The 23907-nt window shown below is 43.1% G+C and overlaps 1 protein-coding gene across 3 annotated transcripts in view; it reads right to left on the minus strand.

Annotated features, from left to right (window-relative positions):
* TSEN2 (tRNA splicing endonuclease subunit 2) overlaps positions 1 to 23907 on the minus strand; it is a 43330-nt gene that overhangs the window by 6387 nt on the left and 13036 nt on the right. For all 3 annotated transcript variants that reach the window (XR_006385098.1, XR_006385099.1, XM_044252970.1), the window contains exons 4-8: positions 23466 to 23502; positions 17087 to 17618; positions 15761 to 15838; positions 9481 to 9531; positions 6895 to 7033 (exon numbers count right to left, since the gene is read on the minus strand). Coding sequence is in view for 1 of the 3 variants with exons in the window: in XM_044252970.1 (XP_044108905.1) it covers positions 6895 to 7033; positions 9481 to 9531; positions 15761 to 15838; positions 17087 to 17618; positions 23466 to 23502 (837 nt within the window). In the remaining 2 variants the exon portion in view is untranslated. The remainder of the gene's footprint in view (positions 1 to 6894; positions 7034 to 9480; positions 9532 to 15760; positions 15839 to 17086; positions 17619 to 23465; positions 23503 to 23907) is intronic.

The following is a 23907-nucleotide window of genomic DNA, read 5'->3' on the forward strand; positions in this document are numbered from 1 at the left end:
CAAAGTCTGTGGCAAGTCTGTTTACCAAACTCATTCCCTCTCTTTCTAGGCACGTGGCTAGATCATGTCTCTCAGTCTCCCAAGCAGCCAGGCTGGCCCATAAGACCCTGCCATGTACCAAGCCTGTACTTAGTCTTTTTAGAAGATGACCTTCAAAGCCATCTAGTGAAGACCATGGAGGCATAAGGAAGAAGGCTAGACTCCTGAAGCACCTTTGGGAGTTGATCTGCATCACCACTCAGAGATACCAGTTTTTGGATTGCACATGAAAAATCAACTTCTGTTGTTAAGCCTCTGAGATCTGGGGTTTATATGTAACTACAGGTATAAAATTATCTTTACTAATACACAATTATATCTATAAGCTTGTGACTATCCCCAGTGCAAAATCAATGCAGGGAAGCTTTTTATCCTTTGAGGAATTGAGAAAATTTTCCTTTTTGGCCATGCCAGTACTGTAGCTAATCACATTTCCCTTAGGCTCAGTAAGCTCAGAGCCAACTTGACAGCATGAGTAGTAACCCGTAGGCCCATGGACATCACAGCAATCCTTCACCTAGACTACATTTACAAGGGTCATGTCTCCTTCTTACTATGATATTTTCTATTTAAATTATAGTTAAAGGATTTGGCAAGTCAGCTCAAATTCACTGCGTGTTAAGGGGACAAATTTAAGTAAATACCCTAACATACAATCCTCAGCTTTCTGAGATGTGGTGTAGGGAAGGAAACCATGTACTGGAATGAACTTGAATTCAGGAGTTTTGCTGTCTGCCCGGTTTCTGCCACTCATGGTTGTATGACTTCAAAAAAGTTACTAACATCTCTGAGCCTCAGTTTCCAAAATTGCAACATGAAGAATAAGGGGCAACTGAGATCTTTTCCAGCACTCAAATACCATTACTTACGATCAGGCACACATCTCTAACATGCTTCTGGGACACTAGAACATTACATAGCTGGAAAGCAGCCTCCACCCCTAAGTCGGATCATTTCAGATGACTGATAAGGTTGGTGGTATAGTTTACAAGTTACAAGCATGAACAGTGGCATCAGACCCAGGTTCAAGTCTTTTCAGTGTCAAGACCAAATGACAACACCTTGTGTTTCAATCTCCTTCTGATAAAATCTGGGGGTAGTAATTGAAGATAGAGGTGTCGGCACAGTGGCTGGCATAAAGTGAGGGTTCAAAATGCTACCTGGGATAGTATTCATAATGATGACAGCGTCTTCAGAGTGAACAATAAAATCATTTTACAAAAATGCCTCTCAAGCAAAAAGATGAAAACTTTCGAAGTCTAAGAAGTCCTGGGCATTCAAAAACAAAGTCTGAGAGAATGGGGAGAAGAGAAAGCTCCTTCTTATAAATGTAAGCCAGACATGGCATGTGGAAGGAATGACAGAATTAGAAAATGATCAGGGCAAAAACCAATCTGGGCAACCATTATAATTATTGGGGATGCAGACATGCACAGTCTCATCCACACATTCCTTGTCAATTACAAAAGGAAATATGCAATTTTACAATGGATATATGATAATGGTCACTTTATCCAGCTAATCAAACTTAGTATCATCAACAGTGGGACAGCCTGACATTAAGTACCTCCTGACGGGGTACAATACCCACAGCACCGACGCAAGCCAAAGAATGTGAGCCAGAGTCTAATCGTGAGGAAACAAACATATCTAGAATGTGGGATATCCTCTAGGACTCTTAAAAAAAAAAAAAAAGTCATGAAAACCAAACAAGGTAGAAAAACTGTTACAGATTTAAAAAAAAGTTAAAGAGGCTGTGGTGGGGTGAATGGTGGCCCCCAAAAGATACATTCATGTCCTAATCCCTGGAATCTGGGAGGTGGCCTTCTTTGGAAAGGGCTCTTTGCAGAGATTGGAGTGATACCACCATAATCCGAGGGACGCCTGGTGCGAATGTCCCCTACTGCCCCAGCAGACTGCCAGCCTCCAGAGCTGTGAGGAAATGAATTTCTGTTGTTTTAAGCCCCCCAGACTTTGGTAATCTCTTATGGCAACCCTAGCAAAATAACAGAAACCTAACACCAGATGTGATACATGAACTATGAGTAGAGCCTGCATTAAAACAACAACAAAATCCCCATAGCTGCAAAAGACATTTTGGGGACAACAGAGAGAAATTTAAGTTTTCTGGTATTTTGATGATACTCTAAGATCTGATTTCTCTCAGGTATTGCACGGTGTTATAGTTATGTAGGAGAATGTCCCTATTCTCATGAGTTGCATGTAGAAATACTATGCGTTGTGTGAGCAGATGTGGAAAATGTTAATAAAAATATTTAAAATGTGGGGCACCTGGGTGGCTCAGTGGGTTAAGCCTCTGCCTTCACCTCAGGTCATGATCTCAGTGTCCTGGGATCGAGCCCCACATCAGGTGCTCTGCTCAGTAGGGAGCCTGCATCCTCCTCTCTCTCCACCTGCCTCTCTGCCTACTTGTGATCTCTCTGTCAAATAAATAAATTAAAAAAAATATTTAAAATGTTTAACTGGAAAAATAAGCCAAGAGAGTGGTTTAGGAAAGAACCAAGACATGGGAAGAAGGCACAGCTCTTTGTTTGTGGTGAGTACAGAGGGGCTGCTCTGATGCCTCTTCCTGGATGCAGAACCAGCTATCAGTCTCTGAGCTGGGTGTCATGATGAGGGAGGGCTCCTCTGGTCTCTGGGAACCTGGTACTCTGTTGGCTTCTAACGTCTCCCATCATTCCACTTGTCTTGAAACTTCTAATTCATAGGCAGCTATGAAACTACATGACCCAACTCAGTCAAGGTGGGAGGGAGGCTTAGGAGTAACTAGATCTTAAGTCAGTCACGTCAACCAGCAGCTGCATGTGTCAGAAAAAAAATATACACCTGGAGCTGGTTTTCAGCTTTCTGGCCAGCAGCAGCAGTCTGGTGTGGTGGAAGCACACGGAGCTTGGACCCAGACAGAGCCAACCTCCACACTTACTTGCTGGGGGACCCCTGGCAACTTCCTTGACCCTTCTAAACTATAATTTCCCCAGTGTCATATAAAAGGAAGTGAATGCCATATGCCTCACAGGAGTATTAAGATTAAATAAGATGAGGGAAGAAAAGCACCAAGACAAGGTGCTGGGTCACCATGAGAGCCAGCAGATGTGGGAACCTTTGGGTGGGGAATGTAAGGAAAGGCTCCCACTTGGTTTCTAATCTGGTTTTCACCAGTGGGTGATCAAGGTCAAGTAGCTCAGCAGTTGCACTCAATTTGAGATCCATATCATTTGTTCCGAGTACTGCTCCTAGAATGAAAAGGGATTGACAAGATTTATTCAAGGGAAGAGTTTCCTGATAAGATGTGAATTTTATAATGGCCCCTTGTCAAGGGTCATTACCTCTATAAGCAGAAACAATAGTTATGAGGGGATGTCCTGGGCTTAACCTGTGTTGACAGCTCTAGGGTATGTCTGATTTGGTCACTGGCCCTTAAAATTAAAATAATATTATTGTTAAAAACCATCAGGCACCAAGCGCCTGTGCCTAGAGAAGAGGAAAAGCTTAGGAAGCTGTTTCTCTTTTCTTTTCTTTTTAAAAAAAAGATTTTATTTTTAAGTAATATCTACACCCAACGTGGGGTTTCAACTTACAACCCCGAGATCAAGAGTTGCACGCTCCACCAGCTGAGCCAGCCAGGCACTCCAGGAAGCTGTTCCTCTTATCCCAGGCTAGCACTGCTTGTGAACCCCTGCTAAAGCAGGAAATGTGAAGACACCCCTCATGTTGCTGCTGGTCCAGAAACCTGGTCTCACATTAATTATACAAGCAGCTCAAAGTACATGATATGACCCAGCTGTGGCAAAGGCCTCCAGGGAGTTGGGAAATAACAGTTGTTTCATTTCTTTAAAAAAAAAAAAAAAAAAAAATCTGTCCTTTCAACCATCCCTATTAGGCGATTTGTTTTAAAAATGACTCTTCAGGGGCGCCTCAGTGGCTCAGTCTTTAAGCCTCTGCCTTTGGCTCAGGTCATGATCCCAGGATCCTGGGATTGAGCCCTCCATCAGGTTCTCTGCTCAGCGGGAAGCCAGCTTCTCCCTCTCCCATTCCCCCCACCCCCAGTCTCTTGCGCTCTCTCTCTCTCTCTCTCTCTCTGTCAAATAAATAAATAAAAGGCACTCAACAAAGGCCCCCTTCCCCTGCAATTTTTAATTTATTTTTTGTAAAGATGGTGTTATCCATGTTATATGATGAGCAAATGGACACTCAGAGAGATGAAGTAACTTGCCTGAAGCCACACAGTAAAGAGGAAGAGCTGCTTTGAGGCCAAAGAGCTCTTCTGACTAGCCCCATGCCATCTCTGAAAGTATCCGGGCAGCCTTGTTGACTGGAAAATTCTAACTCAAGTTTCACTCATACAATGAGAAAGCTGAGGAAGACCTGCCAAGCGTTTGCACCAAACGGCTATTCTTACAGGAGAATGAAAAGGAGAACAGGGTGGGAAGCCAATGAAGGAAAATGAAACAGGCACATAACTTATTTAAGCATCGTGAACTGTGGCGAACACAATTATGTGGAAACCCAGCAAGCTAATCTCAAGCTAATCCTGGTCATTTGTGTGCTAACCCTAAGTCAGTTTATCTGTACCTGAAATCCAGGCAGGGAAGAAACAAAAGAAGCCATTTATCTTAGAGGATTAGGAAATCTTTAACCTTTATTTTGGACTGCTGACACCCTCCTTCCCCACTAAAGAATTTAATGAAAGAGGTGGACTCTTGATCAGAAAAACACACCAATCTACAAACACAGTATTTTATGCTAGGGTCTCCCGAAGACTATCCTATGATTTCAGGTTAAGCACAATTTTAGAACACTTAAAATTTTTAAAAATTGAATTGGTTTTGTGTGTTGAAACAAGCATATGACACAGCTCACAAGACCTCAGGGCCATGACTTCTCAGAAGATTTCTTAAAGAGCTTGACATTTTTTATTTGAGCCTCATAATTCTGAAAGCATCTAGGAAGCACCCTCACTTAGCAGATGTAGAAAATTAGTTTGAGGGACTCATCAGTGAAAGAAGTGCTGGAAGGGACCCCAGGACCTATGTTCACTCACCTGGGCCTGTGGCTTTGAGAACTGCTTACATTAATGACAACTCCAAATTTATATCTGAAGGCATTCCTGTGCTCTAGAATCATTTTCCAGGTACGCAGGCATTATCCCTGATTCCTCTTAAATGAAATTCTGACATCCAATCTGTCTGCAGGGCTAGTTGGGCTCAGTTTTCCTAATTAAGTCTCTCTGCTTCATTTTTGTCCCTGACCCACCCCACTGTCCATTAGTAACAGAGATGACAGAGGGTCCTGTTCATTTCAAGACACTTCCTTGCTCAAAATCTCCCAAGACTTCCAATCACCAGAAAAACAACCAGGCCCTACATGCTCTGTGTCAGCCCAACTTAAAGACATCACCTCAAGTCACTCTCCCCCTGGGATCTCCAAATTCTAAACGCTGTCTTTATGTTGTTCCTGAGACTTCCCTGCCTCAGGGCTTCTGTGCTTGTTCTTTACCTTGTGCCTACTATGTTCTTCACTCTTCCCTGGGATCTCTAAGTTCTAGACACCCTGTCTTTACGTTGTTCCTGAGATTGACCGAGCTCATTCCTGCCTGAGGGACTTTGCACTTGCTGTTCACTTTGTGCCTACCCTGTTCTTCCCCAGATTCTCAAGTGACCTGTTCCCTCACTGTGGTCACATTTTTGTTTGTCGTCACATCTTTTCAGAGTGCTTTCCTAACTAATTTTCTTCACTTTCTATCCCTTTACTCTGTTTTATTTTTCTTAGTATGTAATAGCCCCTGAAATTACATTATACATTTACTTATTGGCTTATTCATCTCCCCAGCCAGAATTCAAGCAGCTCCATCAAGGCAGCTTTGTCTCATTCACCTAGTCTCATTCACCTCTGCATTCCTGGCCCCTAAGAACGCCTGGCCCATAGAAGACTCTCAGTAATTATCTGTTGACTGAAGTGCTCATCTGGTCCAGAATCCTTACTTCAAGATAAGAGGAGGCAGTTTCTAAGAGTCTGGGCTTCAGAATTCAAAGCCAAGCTCTGTTAAGTTGCTGACCCTGGAAACTATTAGGGGCAAATGACCCATTCTCTCACAACCATAATCAGAAAAAAAAATTAAATAATAAGAGTATCAGTCGCATAAGATTGATTTAGGGATTAGAGGCGCCTGGGTGGCTCAGTGGGTTAAACCGCTGCCTTCGGCTCAGGTCATGATCTCAGGGTCCTGGGATCGAGTCCCGCATCGGGCTCTCTGCTCAGCAGGGAGCCTGCTTCCCTCGCTCTCTCTCTGCCTGCCTCTCCAACTACTTGTGATTTCTCTCTGTCAAATAAATAAATAAAATCTTAAAAAAAAAAGATTGCTTTAATTTTAATAATTAATTTAATAAATAATTTAATTTAATTTTAATAATTAATTTTAAAATGCTTGACACATAGTAAGTGGTCAACCAAAGGATCGGTGGGATTATTAGGATTGTATGATCATTCTCCCTTGTCAGATGAGACAATTGAGGCCTAGAGGATAAGAGACTGCCCTGTATCACACAGTCACATGGCTAATGAGAGGAGGGGAATGAGGGATATAAAACTCTTTTCTCAGATTACAGAGCAGGTGAGAAGAAAACCTGAATACTTGGGGCTACAGGCTTCTATCTCCAGGCTTTCCCCTTAGACTTCCTTTTCGTTCCTTCTGGACAAATGCTCCACCCCAACCCAAATATTTTTATCTAAGCCAAAATGAAGGTATCATTTTAGGAAAAAACCAGCAACAGCACTCATTACCAATTCAGTTTTCACCCTGAGAACCAGCATTCTACCAATTCAGGAAGTACTTACATAAATCTGTCCCATACTTAAGTCCCACTTTGGGCACCCAGCCCTTGCTTCGGAAGTAATGGTATGCCATGTATGTAGTCCTGAATGTGGGCTGAACTGCAGTGAAAGCTTTCCAGAGCTTCAGGATTGTTAAAGGCTCCTAACGTTGGTGAAAGAAAAAAAAGGGCATTATTATGTATGTATTTGCTCGTCATCAAGCCAGTGAACTGACATCTGTACCAGCAGTAAACACACACAGCACCCATGACCAAGGGACTTAGCAGAGAATCTAGGCCTGTGCTGCCCAGTGTGGCAGCACCAGACAGAGGCCAGAAGGGAGATGGGCCTCAGGTGGAAAATACACACCGAATTTCAAAGACTCGGTAGGAACACAAGAATGATATATTGAGTTCAAGAAACTCTGTAAATAATAAGACTTTTTTTCTTTTAACCCTTTCAATGCGGCTACCAGGAAATTTAAAATGAATCATGTAGCTCCTGTCTGAGGTTTATATTCACTTCCATCAGAGAGCACTGCTCTGGGAAGGGCCGCCATGCAACAGCAACATCTGAGATGAGGAGGAAGCAGCCAAGTGGAAGGGGGTGGTTGTGGGGACCAGGGGCAACAGAGGGGACTGGGGTTGGCGGTGGGTGCTGCACAAGAACACTCCAGGGAGAGGAGTGAGCGAGTGTCAGGTGCTTGAGGGCGACAAGTCCGCCAAAGCTGGAGGGCAGGATGTCCCAAACATTTCACTGACCCAAGTTGAGTAGCTACTGTATGTCAGGCCACATTCAGGAAATTAAAATATAATTTTGTAAAAGCTTAAAAAAAAGATGCCCTGGGTGCCTGGGTGGCTCAGTGGGTTAAGCCACTGCCTTCGGCTCAGGTCATGATCTCGGGGTCCTGGGATCGAGTCCCACATTGGGCTCTCTGCTCGGTGGGGAGCCTGCTTCCTCCTCTCTCTCTCTCTGCCTGCCTCTCTGCCTACTTGTGATCTCTGTCTGTCAAATAAATAAATAAAATCTTTAAAAAAAAATGCCCCATTTAGTCTTTGGAACTAAAGAATTTATCTCATGGCACAAATGAATAATGCAACTGCTTTAAAGAGAATTCTGTTCCTAACGGAGGATATGAAGAGACGGAGAATGGCTTGGTTCTGGGAACATTTAATTCTCCGGTTGGTTTAAGGCTCAGTCAATGAAACCTGCTCAGTTTGTCTCAGCTTGAGATTTTAAATCCATAAATATGAAATACAGTTTTTTTCTTCCTTTCTTCTGCTCCTCCTCCTTCTTCTTCTTTTAATTGTTCCTAAGGTAGAAACTCCATACATGTGTGGCTTTTAAATTCCAAAGCAAAGAAACACTCAGCACTCCCGTAATAAGCAACAGTCTCATAAGGAAGGCTGAACTTCCAGTATGGAGAGCCCACCATGTTACAGAGGCTGAGGATTCTAGGTAGCAGTGGAATATTCTCAAGAATTTCAACTAAGGCCCAGGAGAGGAGGCAAGGTGGGTTAAGAATGGCCACCATCTGGGAAAATGAGTCTCCCATCAAACATCAAACATCAAACATCACCCATTTCAAACTACTGGAATACTCTTGAAAAGAATTTATATAATTGGAATTTGATGAATGATAAAATTGTGCACTCCCAAGAACAAAACAAAATATGCTTTTCCCATTCTATTTATTGCTCTGCTGACCTTTCTCTTTTTAATTCATTTGAATTATTTGGAACAGATATTATATTCACATGGTCCAAATTCACAAAGCATAAAAATGTACAATGAAGTCTCCCTTTCTACCTGTGTGCCCAGCCCCCCAAGGTCTCTACGAGAAGGTAAGCAATGGTATCAGCTTCTCGTGGAACTTTCTTCTGAGGGCAGCAGGCTATAGTACACAATAACAGGTTTGGAGATACCTTCACATAGCTTCAAGTATTAATTCTAACCAGACTAGCTGTGTGACCCTGGCTGAGTTACTTACTTCCTCCAAGCCTCAGTTACCTTATCTGTAGAATTCTTACCAGGCAGAGGCAAGGACCAGAAGTACTGCCTGTAAGGTACCCAACACATAGCTTTTACCAAAGGAGGCACTGAACACTGGCAGTTGTAATTTTTAGTACTGTTCTGACGCCAATTTCCTGATCATTATCTAAGATATTGTTCTTTTCCTAGCATCTGGGAATGAAATTCAATCTGAAAGAGTCAAACCTGGCTTCTGTCTTAATAATCACAATTCAGGGGGTGCCTGGGTGGCTGAGTCAGTTAAGCGTCTCACTCTTGACTTTGGCTCAGGTCATGATCTCAGGTTGGTGAGATCAAGCCCCACATTAGGCTCCACACTCGGCATGAAGTCTGCTTGGGATTCTCTCTCCCCTCCCCCTGCTCAAACTTGTAGTCTCTAAAATAAATAAATAAAATCTTACCCCCACCCTAAAAAATCACAATTCAGGGCCCAAAACCTAAACCTAGAGAAAAAATTTAACTTCAATTTCATTCAGTAAAGGTAGGTAAGTTTGTATTATAGCAATATGAAAATTACTATAGCTCGCTTTTAACACCAGGAAAATTTTAAGCAGATTTTATTTAAATATAACATCTTACCTTCTCATAGTAAATACTCAGACATCCCAGAGCATAGACTAGGAAAAAGGCCTAAAAACAGAGCAAGCAGAAAATGTCCATTAAAAACTATCCCACGTTCTTGAGAAATTATTTTACAGATTGATTTTTCTTTTTTTTAAAGATTTTATTTATTTATTTGAAAGAGAGAGATCACAAGCAGGCAGAGAGGCAGCAGAGAGAGAGGAGGAAGCAGGCTCCCCGCTGAGCAGAGAGCCCGATGCGGGCCTCGATCCCAGGACCCTGAGATCATGACCTGAGCCAAAGGCAGCAGCTTAACCCACTGAGCCACTCAGGCGCCCCAGATTGATTTTTCTTTATGTCAAGTATAAATTAATGTCCTTAAATCACCTTCAAAAAATGGTCACATATTTTTAACATAAATGGTTCATGCAAATTTAAGTCTAAGAAGATATGAAAGTCACAAATTGATTAAAAATCAGTAAAAAAGCATTTGTGTATTTTTCATGTATTTTCCCCTTAAAAACCATATAGCTAAACTGAAAAATGATGTAAATAGCTGTAATAATAGAAAGCTTTCCTCATTAGATTTTCCTCTGCAAAATTAAATAACCATATTAAACCAAGAAAAAAAATTTACAGGAAGAAATACATAGAAATTTGTGAAAAGTGGGCAGTATAAATTTGGCTTGCATAACAAAACATAGTTTTTCAGTCACCCTTGCTTGTAAAGTGATTTCCCATTAAGTAATCCCTAACTTTACATGAACTTCATTATACAGTAATGTTTTACTTGCATGGGGAGGCAGGAGGAAAAGCAAACAAAGTCAGCTGTAGTTGAGTAAAATCACACTTAGATGGAGATTAAAATAGCCTTTTTTTTTTTAAAGATCTTATTTATTTGATGGAAAGAAAATGAGCACAAGCAGGGGGAGAGGCAGATGAACAAGCAGGTTCCCCACTGAGCAGGGAGCCGGATTCAGGACTTGATCCCGGAACCCTGGGGACACAGCCTGAGCTGAAGGCAGACACTTAACTGAATGAGCCACTCAGGAGCCCCAAAATAGCTTTTTTAAAAAAAAATGTTTATTTATTTTTTTTTAATAATCTCTACACTCAACGTGGGCTTCGATCTCCCAATCCTGAGATCAAGAGTCATATACTTTACACTAACCGAGCCAGCCAGGTGCCCCAATTGCTTTCTGATGAAAGTAAGACAATGCCAAACACTGATGCCACCAAGCACTGTTCACTATACTTGTAGATGGGGATAGGATCCATGTTTACACCCGAACAGACTTATACGAGAATGGTGTGTCCCAGTGGCTAAATGGTGGTTATCAGTATAACTGGGGTACTTTCTTTATAAAAATGAGGACAGAAGATTATAACCAAACGAAAACCATTCTGCTGCTTCTACCTGGCACAGATGAGGGCCTTCTTACACAGTGTGGCGACAGAGATGCAGTCCCCCGTCCCAAGCCTACGCATTTCTGTTCAACAGCATGGTACCGATGACGGGTGCTCACCAAGCATACTTCTTCACTGCCCCAGCACGCACAGCAACAAACCACAAGAGGATTTAGGAGAGCACAGGCCATGGAGGTGTAGGGGGTTTCAAGCAGTGATAAGGTTTGCTAAGGAAACACCTCTGTGATCCCCAGGAATTGCCTGAGTCCACCCCCTGTCATTTTCTCCTATCTCATGCCACTTCTCTTTACAACAGTGGTTCTCAAAGTGTGGTCTGGGGATCCTGGAGTCCCCGAGACCCTTTCAGGAGGTCTCCAGGCCAAAACTGCTTCATGAAAAGAACACATTATTTGCCTTGTTCCTGCTCATTTTCTCCAGAGGCGCTAAGACACGTGGTGTCACACAGACTGAATAAAGCAGTAGATGTGGGCATCCAGCTGACTTCTATAAAGCCAGACCTTCAAGCAACTGGCAGAAGGGGAAAACTGCCATTCTTCTCACTGAATTTGTTCTGTTTTATAAGAATGTAGTTATTTTTCATAAAATTTTATGTAATGTATTAGGATTTATCACTATTATCTTAAAATGAATTAAAGAACAAATTTCAAAATTGTGTTTTAAAAATTTAGTTTGGCAAACAGTGACAGATATAACCCACATAAAGATGTTCCTGGGATTGTCAATAATTTTTAATAGAGTAAAGTGGCTTGAGAACTACCACTTTAGTTCCACTCTGGTCTAAACCTAGAGCTTCTCTAAAGATGCAGGTGACCCCGCTTCTCTGGGTCCCAGCTGCCACTCCCTGCCTGGACTTCTCAGCATAGTAGCTGGAGCCATCTTTTCCCCACATGAAGGTCACGTGGCTCCCATGACTAAAACCCTCCAAAATGGCTTTATGGCAAGGCACGTTGCTTCCCACAGCCTCCAGTCCCTTGGAGATCTGACCACTACTCCTTCTGGTCATGTTGGCTCCATGTCTGCCCCTGAACACAGTAAGGTCATTCCTGCCTTCACCTTCTTAAGTGCTACTCCAGTATCTGGCACGTTCTGCCCCAGATGCAAAGGTCACTTCTTGGAGAGGTCTTCCCCTCCACCCTTGTTAAGCAACCCCCATCCTGATTATCTTCTTCAGAACACACTTTTTTTTTTTTTTTTAAAGATTTTATTTATTTATTTGACAGAGAGAGATCACAAGTAGGCAGAGAGGCAGGCAGAGAGAGGGGGGAAGCAGGCTCCTCACTGAGCAGAGAACCTGGTGTGGGGCTCGATCCCAGAACCCTGAGATCATGACCTGAGCGGAAGGCAGAGGCTTAACCCACTGAGCCACCCAGGCGTCCCAGAACACATTTGTCTGAAAAGATCTTTCTTATATGCGCCTCTCCAGCTCGAAAGTCAACTCTGTGAGAGCAGAAACTCTGCCTGCTGTTCCCCTGGTTCAGGAGAGCATCTAACACATGGCGTTTGCTCTGAGCCTGTGCGGAGAGAATCAACCCTGAGTTTATGACACTGCCGGAGTCAACGAGAGCAGGGCTTTGCAGGCCTGGCTCTCCAGCTCCTTTCTCCTCACGTGGATGCTACATGCCCCACAGCCCCTTGCAGCTACCTGACAGCCTTCCCAGGTGTCTGATAATCTTACTTTGACCTTTGGTCTTCCTGTGGCACACCACTCACTAATGCAGAGTACCACTGTTTCTCCGATGCACACAAATGGTGGTCAGAAGTTGACATGGTGGAGACGAACCTGGGTTCTCCAACAGTCAAGTGCTTCTCCTTCCGATGTCTCCCAGCCATCACTTCTTAGTTCAGAACGGGACAACATGGAAGATGAACTCTGGGATGTGGCAGAGCTGGGCTGAAATCTTCATTAACAGCAAGCCTCCTGTAAGAATCACTTAAGCTCTCCTACCTCACTGACAAAATGGGGCTGAAAATGCCTTATTAAAGATTTAATGAGATTAAGTCTCATAAAAATTTTAGTCTATGCAAAGTACTTAACTGCTCAATTCATTTTAGTTTCCCCTCCTTTTATAAAAAACTGTTTAGATACTGTAGCCTGGCAAAATTCAAGCCTCTCCTTGCCCAGCAAAAGACTCCCTCCCAGTATTTGTTAGAATTTAAGTTCTTCAGAAACTTTCCATTATCAGTAAACAAATGTTCCTAAGAACTGATGAAACCAATGCCTCATTAATATTTATTGGCTTAAAATAAATGGTTTTTATGAATGTACACAAACTGCTCATAGGCACTTATTACAGATGGAATGAATCTTAATTCAACTGAGTTGGCTTTATTTAGAATTAAACCATCAGAAGACTGGGGAAGTCTGGGGAGGTAGGTGATTATGTCCCTTGAGATCTCATTAGTAAGCTTTTACTATCAAAGCAAAAGTGGAGTGAAGAGTTTAATGATAGTTTTAATGTCATCACGAAATCTAGCTGGGTCCCAAAGTGTTATAATGGAAAAACAGTTCTCAGTAACAGATCTTTAAGTCAGCTGTGGAATTATCATACCCAAGCTCCAGAAAAAACTGCTCTGAATCACCAGAGAAGGGCTGCCTGTGTTCCTGATGGACATTTATGGAAACACATTAAATGTATAAGTGGGGCACCAAACACGGGTGATTCATTCAGAGGCAATCTGCCAAAACAGAACTGAGGCAGAGCGAGGTTTAATCGCACATTCCCCGAAAACTGCAAGACCTCTGTGGAATGTCCTCAGGAACCAAGCAGCTTCCAAGAATGCACAGCAACCTCATCTACCTCCCATTACTCTTGTCTTTGTTAGGAGTGTTTGGGAGACAGCAGCAGACAGTGACGCCTTTTTTTGTCAGTAAAAAGCATCGCATGGAACACAACCAGTCACCTCCTAGAACAGTGAGGCTGACACCAAATGCCCTCTCCCTATTGCTGCCGCCTCACAGAGCTGAGATCCTGGCCGGCTCCTCCTCAGCTCTCCAGCAGTCTCCCACTGATGCCAGCTCCAGTACCTGCCCTTCCACTGCAGTGCCCCAGCACCACCAAGACCGGGTCAGAACCCTGGTCAATATTATAGATATGCCCTCATGATCTAGCCCTTCTGTGTTGCCATCCAGGGCTGAGCTGCATGAAGGAGTCTACGCTGTCCAGTGTCCAAATGGCAATACACTATTTATCTTTTCACATCTATAGATATCACCAACTCCATGAAGGCTTTCCAGCTAGTTCACGTCCTTTTTTTCTCCACCAGTTTCTGTGCAAATTCCACACCCTGAATGTCCCCATTTAACAAATAAAATGATTAAGCACTTGATAGACATCAGACATTGGGTACAAGGATACCAGAGGAGCAACACTGGCACAATCCACAGACCACATGGAATGTAATTATTTCTGGGCCATCTTTAGGACCAGAGCCATATTCTGTTTATTTCTGTATTGTTAGTACTTAGCCCAGTGCTCGGCACAGAGTAAGTACCCAGTGAACATTTTTGCAAAATACTGATTGCAAAAGAAAAGGTTCTAACTAGCTATTTAATAGCTTTTACAAGTAATTTAATAATGATGATAACAACAAGAAAAGCAGACACTAATGCTTACTGAGCACTTACTATGTATCAGGCACTGTGCTGAGCCCATTACACGGGGTAGTTAATTCCAGAAGATCTTATGAACAAGACATTACATAACCCTCATTATACTGAGAAGAAATCAAGGCCCAGAGAGCTCAAGCACCTAGAGAAGGGGAATCTACAGTGTTGTCCAGCAGAACTTCCTATGATGACGATGTTCTACACCTGTGCTGTCCAATACAGTCACCACAATCTACCAGTGGCTGCTGAGTGAAATGTAGCTGGCACAACTGAGAAACAGAATTCTGCATTTTGTTCACTTTTAAATTAAATAGTCACACGTGGCTAGTGGTTACTGTCTTCTACAACAGATTCAGCTGGTGCATTTGTAGAAAAAGGAGATGTAGTAAATAATTCCAAACATCATTTCTGGGTCCCACAGTCTGTTTGGTCTCATTGCAAGGAAGGAAGTACAGACAAGGAAATCCAGAAAACATGGAGATACAACTACTTCTCTGAGAATGCACCCACAAAGTTACCAATGTGGACACATTCAACAAGCACTTCCTGAGACCTGCATCTCCACCAAGAACAGAGCTAGCGACTGCGGGAGCCATCCAAGACAAGCAGGAGCGTTCTGGGAGAGGAAGCACACGAGATTGAGGAAGGGGTACAGTTCTCCAGGGCAAAAAGGACATTTCTGTGCACAATGTAAACATAAGCAAAGAAGGAGGGACTGAACAAATGAACACAGGATAGAGGAACTCCAAATCAGAGGGAAAATTTATGATGCAGTTACGATGAAAGTCGCTTTTAGCTAACTTTTGGGAATGTAGCTATTCCATTAAGAGACATGTATTAGTAATTCTGCAGAAGGAAATATCTAGAATCCATTTATATAATTAGCAGCCACGACATGACTTGAAGCATGCATCTTGGCTTATTAAAAGCTGGTGAAACTATGAAACACTAAAAACCATGAACTGTACACTTTAAATGGGTGAATAGTATGGTATATAAGCTGTATCTCATGATATAGGAAGGGCCCCCAAGATCTTAGACCTGATGAAATGAAGGTTAAGGAGTGAAATTTAGGCAGACCTACTTTGGAAGGTGCCTATGGTTATTTCAATACCTATTTGTAATGTTCAGTTACTGCATACTCAGTTACTGAATTATATAGTTCCTGAATTACATACAGAATTGCATTTACAAGTGGACCCCATTACAGGTTGTCCAGGCCCTGAGACCAAGAGCTGAAAAGGTAACATGAAGGAAACATACCTCTTCTAAGCTAAGCTGCAAATACTCCAAGATCCTATATGGATTTCTTCTGCATACTAATCTCCTTTTTGGTGCCAACTGAAAAGAAATAAAATACATACAAACAAACAGAAGCACTACATATTACATAGAGCGGATTGCATTTTAAAACATTTTTCTTACAAATTTCACAGATTTACATTTATTGGATTAATACTGTTAAAAATATTTTTAATTATGATGTGGAAAAAGAAGTTTTAGGTTTCTATTATTAACATTTTGATTTGTTTCCTCTCTATGTTCCCCACGGAATTTTCCCATGGTTGTGATCCTTTCCTTGGTCAAATTTAAGTACTTCTTTTCACCCACTTGCAACTCAGAAGGGTGGGCCTAGCTTATAAGGCTCCATTAACCCTATTCTAAAGGCTAAATAATATTTCTTCAAACAGGTGTTTCACATACAACTTAGCCATTAGATTTGCTCATTTTAGCTATTACAGATAATTCTAGGGCAACCGACTCTGACTATGCATCCCTCGGTAGGGGGCAAGGGCGGGTGCTCTTGAGCTTTCCAGTGTTTTTCCTGTGCTGGCTGACCTCCTCCATACCCGAGACTCCCTGCACCACAGCTGCACTCAAGACTATGTGTAACTACTACAGCACTTCTTTTTTTCCCACCCAAGGGAAAGAATATTATTATATATGCTTTAATGTGCACTTTCTTTTTTTTTTTTAAGTTAAGTTATTCACAAACTTTGAGGTTTTAGGAGAAATAACTCTCATAGCTACTGGGCCACCAGGGCTGGGATCCAGTGCCTGCTAGTTCTCCCAGAGGGTCTCACCACCTCTCACATGCCCCGGGCACTTAATATGGGCCTGCTACCATTTCTGAGTAAGGGGCATCCTGGTTAGCCCACATCTGCGATGGGCCAGAAACTTATGGCTCTGGAGGAAGTGAGTAATTTTCTCCTTCAGTTGATCTTTGGACAACACAGGGGCTAGGGGAGCTGACTTCCAGCCACAGAAAATCTATATATAATCTCTGACTCCCCCCAAAATTAACTACTAATAGCCTACTGTTGACTGGAAGCCTTACCAATAATTATAAATGGCTGATTATCGTGTATTTTATATATGTTATATGCTGCATTCTTATAATAAAGCTAGAGAAAAAAATATTTAAAAAAGTCATATGGCAGAGAAAATACATTTACAGTATTGTACTGTATTTATCAAAAAAAGCAACACCAAAAACCAAAAAAACAAAAGCCTGCACACCAATCCTTGTGTGTATAAGTGGGTTCATGCAGTCTGAACCCCTGTTGTTCAAAGGCCGGCCATACTTACTTCTTCACTTGGGGCATATTCCTTCTCGCTCTCATCATACACATCTTCCTCCACCAGCACGTACTCATCACCAGGCACCCTCTCGCTGGCACAGAGGGGACCTGTGGGCTGGCTCCCGTCTCCAGGCTGAATTTCAGGCAGGGGGAGGAGGACACCTTCTTTGCCACAAGGCACTCGGGGCAGGGGGTGGTGCTGTGGCTTGGCCACCTCCGCCACAGGTTCACCCATGCCATTGGGAGCGAACGGGTCAGGCCCAGGGCCCTGCTGCAGGCTGCCTGATGGCTTGCAGGGACCGTCCATGTCAACCGACTTTCCCGAGTCCTCATTCATCACCGAGGGTTCCTCTCTATCTGTGGTAACTTCCATTTTGGAAGTCGTTTCAGAGTTCTCATCGTGCCATTGAACTTCTTTCCTTTTTATACCAGGATGCTCGAGTGGTTTTGTGTAATCCTGGAGGGTTCTCTGTACAGTACTCTCCTCCTGCCCTTGTCCTCGCATGAGCTCTGCGGCCCACTCCACACGATGCTGGTACCTGTACGATGGAAATACTGTTAGTAGCACCTGAATTTCAAGATTCAAAGCACAACGTGGCATGCAGAAGAGATGGGTTCATAGCATGTCAAAGCGTTTATAGCAGTTTTTCTCAGTAGAGGGCTATAGGTAAAATGTTTTCTTTATACTTTTTTTTGGTGTGTATTTTTCTAACTGTTCTGCAATAAGCATGTGTTACTTTTGTTTTTCTTAGAGCTTCATTTAATTTTCTTACTTTGAAAAAAAACTTGACTCCAGTTTGACCAAGTATGAATATTTATGTAATTTAAAACTGGTTGGCCAAATGATTTAGGTGACTACAAAGAGAATATGGCTATGTTCTCGCAGGATTTCCTTTACATGATTCTCAATTTTGGATATCACAACATTTTCAGAAAAATATCCCACTCACAGTATACAGAGTCTTTGCTCGGCACTGGAATGCAAAATGAGAACTTCAATAAATATTTTTCACAGTACCTTCTAAGGTCTTCACTGCATATGGCACGAAAGGATACATATGGCCAAGCATCCTAGCAGAAAGGGCGCTTTCTCTCATAATAACTTTTGAAGTACTGTTTGATGAGGAATATCTGCTTCGTTCCTCAAATGTAAAGGCAACGCCGAATACTTTCCATGTTATAAAAAGTCACAGGTAAGACAATAGGGTTCTGCCCCAGTGAGACCCCTGGCCTGATGATGCCGCTGCAATGCCTCCATGCCGAGTCAGGCTGCCATACTGGAAATCTCATCAGCAGGAGCTAAAGGCAATGTGAAACTCAAGCACTTTTCTTCTTCTTTTTTTTTTTCCCCCTAGATTTTATTTATTTATTTGACAGTGAAAAAGCACAAGCTGGGGAACAGAAGAAGAGGGAGAAGCAAATTCCCAGGTAAGCTGGGTGCCCTATGCGGGCCTTGATCCCAGGACCCTGGGACCACGACCTGAGCTGAAGGTAGATGCTTAACCATCTGAGCCACCCAGGTGCCCTAACTCAAGCACTTTTTGCCTCTACCTACAACCGTTGGCCTGGAAGCCACCTACGACCACATGGTTTGTGGGAAGACAGAGGTAATTTTACTCTCCACCTTAAGTATTTTGCTTTGCGTATGGATGGCTGAATATGTCACAGTTTATAAACTGTGGCATCTCATACGCAACTGAACACGGAAGCTGACCTCTGCTATATTTTAAGATTTGTGGCTGCTTAACCCTCATTCCTCAGAGGAATCGCCAAGCTGTCCACACCCTGTCTATCCTACATAGGGATGAGTACGCCTTCCTATATACTGGGAACTGTATCTTAGGTTTGAAGAGTAAAACCTAGAAAGGCTACACCTACATCTAAGAAGAAGCAGGGTAGACACCACAATTGTATGCATGAATATCAGCCAGACTCTTTGACTTATATATGTGACAAAGCCTATTACTTAACTTCTCTGTGGTTGTTCCCCTACCTGTAAGTAGGAGTAATGAGACAACTACTGCAAAAAGGGGTTATGTATTACTTTTAATAATCAGAATAAAAAATGTAGTTGCTCATACAATGGCAGGGTGTCTTCTCACCTGTATGAAAAGTATGGCCACTGTTGCATACAGTTAAAAGAACTTTCAACTGAGAGATCTCAAAAAGAATCTTTGCTCTTCATGCCACCTATAGTACTGGCTTGATAGGCTTTGTGGATTTATGAATCTCCTTTATTTGAACACAGATTTTTGTGTCAACATATCTTTCTGGGGAAGGGATCCCCAACTTTCATCAAATTCCTTGACTTAAAATATGTGAAAGAACCACTGATGAAAGGTTCAACTATTGCCCCTTTGAGCAAAAGATCTGAACTTGAGAGAGAGAAAAAGCACACAGAGAAGGAAAGAGGCTCTGATCTCTGCAATAGGGTGGTCAAGGCAGATATGAGTTCAAACTCTCATTCCATCATGTTCCTGTACTAGCTATCTGACCCTTGAAAGGCTCAGCTCCTACTCTGTAAACAAGGAGTAAACCATACTGACATGATGGATTTGTTGCAAGGACTAAAGGAGACAAGACATGGGCAATGCTCAGCACACAGTAAGTACTCTATAAATATTTGTTACTATATGCTTGTGGGCTTTTTAGGGGGAGACTTGAAAAATAAAATCATTTTGACTTATACATATACATTACAAAACACAAATAGAATTTTTAATGAATGGAAGTGTACACCTTAATTAACTGCTTTTTGAGAGCAGGGCAGCTCTGTGGGCACAAGTGTGGCACCAGATCTAGGTTTGGGAGTTGGCTCTTTCATGTGATTCCGAGCTAAAGCACTTAACACCCCTTTAACTTTTTGCTCTTCTGCAAAAAACCAGTATCACACCTGCATTCCTGCCTCATTATGACCTCAGATGCTCATTTTGTGGAAGCTCAAATGAGAGCGTGGCTGCAAAAGCATGTGGGAGAAAGCCTCCGAGAAAGACTGGTGATGCAAACAGCCAGATACACAAATGACTAAGACATATGGCATATGAGTCACAGAGCAGGTGTCCTCTCATTGGCTGACAATGCCTGAAAAAGCCAAGTCCTGCTGCGATTAACCCTGGACACTGCTGGAGAAGCAGCAGGAAAAGTAAAAGTCAGGCGACATAAGGGAGAGAGTGGTGGGGGAAAAGGTGGCAGCTATGATTAGCAGCAGTGAAGAGACTGGTGAAAAGCAGACCCATTTCAGGGCCACCCGACTGCACAAGGGTGTAGCATCTGAATACGCCTCTGCTTCTTCTGTCTCTATGGCCTTGAACATACTCTTCCACTGGCACGGTGAACGCCCCCCTCCCCCACTTACAGATGAATGCCTATCTGTCATTGGAAATTCCCAGCAAAACAGTTTTGAGGCAGTCTGCTTGGGTCCAAGTACTGCCCTTACACAAGTTATGTAACCTCTGGTTGCGTTTCCTCACCTGTCAGTTAACAGGACCTACCTCTAGGGGTGATGAGAGGACTTTAGGGGACAGTCTAAAATATGTTATCAGCACAGGACCTCGTTTATGGAATATGCCCAAGAAACGCCAGCATGTACAACCATGTTATTGTGGTTGTCAGTGTCTTGGAGGCTCTGAAGCTGAACTGCCTTGTCTGAGCTGATACAATGAGATGGAAATGACTATGCCTACCTCAAAGATTCTCGAGAAGATGAACTGAGATGGTCAAGTAAAGCATCCAGACTGACAGCTAGCACTGTTAGAGAGTCAGTACCTGTTAGCTATGACAGTGATCATAGTAATACCTCCCTGCAATGTTTATTACAGAACAGTCCAGTCGTTTACTTCTCTTCTGCTCCCACTTGATGGTAAATCCCTTGAGAATAGGGATGAAATTTTTTCCTCCTCTTGTATCTGTAGCACCTACCCGACACCCAACACTCTGGCACCTGCAATAAACACTGGCTGAACAGAGGACTACAAATGGGGAGAGGGGCAACACCTCCCTCACGACTGGCCCTTCGAGGACACAACCTACATATTTCAGTCCCCTAGGGCATCATCCAAGGGTCCGGACACTAACCTCCAGAGAGGAGTACATGGAAGGTTCTCATCACCCATGGACAACTATTGTTGGGAAAGAGCCAATCAGAGTGAATTCACTTGAGAAAGGGGATCAGAGTTTCAGAGGGAAGAGTAAAGAAACAATTACAACAAGCACTTAAGCTGGAAAATTAACCTAAAAATATAAAAATGAACCCATTTCTTTTAATATTTAATAATTTAGATTTTGACTGCAATTATTTTGGCCAAATAATTAATCAAGTGATGGGGGGGCATAATTTTCTGACAGAAATGTCAGATATGGTTAAGTCCTAACCCCTGGCACCTGTGAATCTGACCTTCTCTGGAAACGCTGTCTTTGTAGATGTAACCAAGTTAAGATGAAGTCATACTGGCTAGTTTCCTTGTAGGAAAGAAGAGGGAAATTTGGACAGAGACACGTAGACATACACAAGGGAGAGCTCCATGTGAGAATGGAGGAAGAGCCTAAAGAGATGCATCTATAAGCCAAGGAATGTCAAAGATTGCTGGCTACCACTTGAGGTTCACACCAGGCATGGAAGATGCGAGGATCCTCCTTTATAGCCTTCTGAAGGAGCACAGCCCAGCTGATACGCTGATTTTAGACTTCTGGTCTCCAGAGGTATGTGACTAAATTTCTGTTCTTTTGAGCTATGGTAGCCCTAGGGAACTAATACAAGGATCAATAAAATGCTTGGAATGTTATTACTGCAGAGCAGACAAAGGGATAACTTCAGCCAGGTGACAATCTCCCCCACCCAGAACCTCACAGACTCAAACTGGCTTGATGCCATGTCATGCGCACTGCCAGCCCAATCAGGATGCAGTTCTTTTTTTTTTTTTTAAGATTTTATTTATTTATTTGACAGAAATCACAAGCAGGCAGAGAGGCAGGCAGAGAGAGATGGGGAAGCAGGCTCCTGCTGAGCAGAGAGGCTGATTCGGGGCTCAATGCCAGGACCCTGAATCATGACCTGAGCCAAAGGCAGAGGCTCAACCCACTGAGCCACCCAAGCGCCCCCCGGATGCAGTTCTGAGGGGCAGGCTTCTGCTCTGTTTCTGAGTCCTAGTGTTGACTGCAGCAGCTTTCCTGCAGCTGCTCCTGGGATGGGGGCTTTGCCAGGTTCTCAGCAGGCCCCTCACAGACTGGAACCCTACCCCCATACCCAGCCTGCAGGTATAGCCACAGCAGCCACTGAGATCTCCCTGGGGTCATTGTCCCTGCTACGGGGTTACCGAGCACATAACTGAATAGGAGCTGTCAGATTCTGCCAGTATGTGCTAGAAGCAAAAAGAAAAACCACTGGAGCTTCAATATTTTTAGAAGGCTTACAGAAGAGTCACCACTGGAGCTGCCTCTCAGGGACAATGAGGATTTAAATGCATGAACGTTTAGTCCACAAAATCCCACCAAGGGACCACTCTGTGTTGGGGCTGCAGAGAGGAAGCAGGCCTGGTTCCTGCTCTCCAGGAACTGACAGTCTAAATCCAGGTGTATGACAGCCGGCACAGCGAGGGGCGCCAAGGCAGACTGTGTGGGAGCTGGAAGAACCAGCCCCATGAAGGGAGGGTGGTGGTGATAAGAAAACGTCCAAGAGAGTGACAGGCAGCATGCGTGCTTGGGGGGGTGTCAAGAAGAGAAGTTCCGGAAAATGGGAGAGCGTAAAGAAAAGCCAGAGGAAGGAACTGTGATTGTATGAGAAGATGAGGAAGAGCCTCCATGGAAGCCTTTCTCTCACCCTGCAAGTATAGAGTGAGGAAAGAGGATAGGGAGAGGTTAGTTCTAGACCTAAGTGTAGGGACACCTGGGTGGCTCAGTTGGTTAAGCTGTTGCCTTCAGCTCAGGTCATGATTCCAAGGTTCTGGGATCAAGTCCCGCATCGGGCTCCTTGCTCAATGAAGAGCCTGCTTCTCTCGCTGCCTCTGCCTGCCTCTCTGCCTGCTTGTGTGTACTCTCTCTCTCTATCTCTGGCAAATAAATAAAATCTTTAAAAAAAAAAAAAAATAGACCTCAGTGTAAACATCCTAGCACTTAAAGACATACACAGTAGAGGACACTTGTTCATATTTTGGAAGTGGCAAAGGATTTGGATTAGCATTATTTAAAAAAATTAACTTAGTGCATTTCAAATATGATTTGATCCACATTAAGTTCAGACATAATTTTCAAGGACACACCTACTACCAAAAAACAAAACAAAACAAAACAAAAAAAAAACAAGGTGTGACCTACCACACTGTAAAGGCTATCTACAAACAGATCTGACTTAAGCCATAATTCTGACTTAAGCCAAGGCCATCATGACTTACTTCTTTGACGTGATTATAGGCATGTCTGTCTTCATATCTGTAACAACAAAAAAGTCTGTTCAGACAATTTTCCTAAAGGAAAAAAACACATTGAAAATCCAGAAAAACAAAGAGAATTTCAAGAATCACAAAATCACACATTTAGAAGGCTAATCTTGCCCAACCAGCAATGGCGTGCTTTATATGCCATCATTCCCTGAACCCACTGGAAGGCAATGCTGACTGATCACAGTGCTCTTGCTGTGCCCAGATGTGACCTTGAAATCCTTCTCAACACTGCAGCGTGGCACAATGGCATGCAAGAGGAAACCCCTCTACCACCTCTGAACTTTTGGATGAGAATATCGAGGCATTAAAGTTATGCACTTTGCCATTTTCCCATGCTCCATAAGGCATCTTCAGTCAAAGCTCCCCAATGTACCTACAAAAAGGGTTGATGAAG

The sequence above is a fragment of the Neovison vison genome, chromosome 6 (assembly GCF_020171115.1).
Source record: "Neovison vison isolate M4711 chromosome 6, ASM_NN_V1, whole genome shotgun sequence".
NCBI lineage: Eukaryota > Metazoa > Chordata > Mammalia > Carnivora > Mustelidae > Neogale > Neogale vison.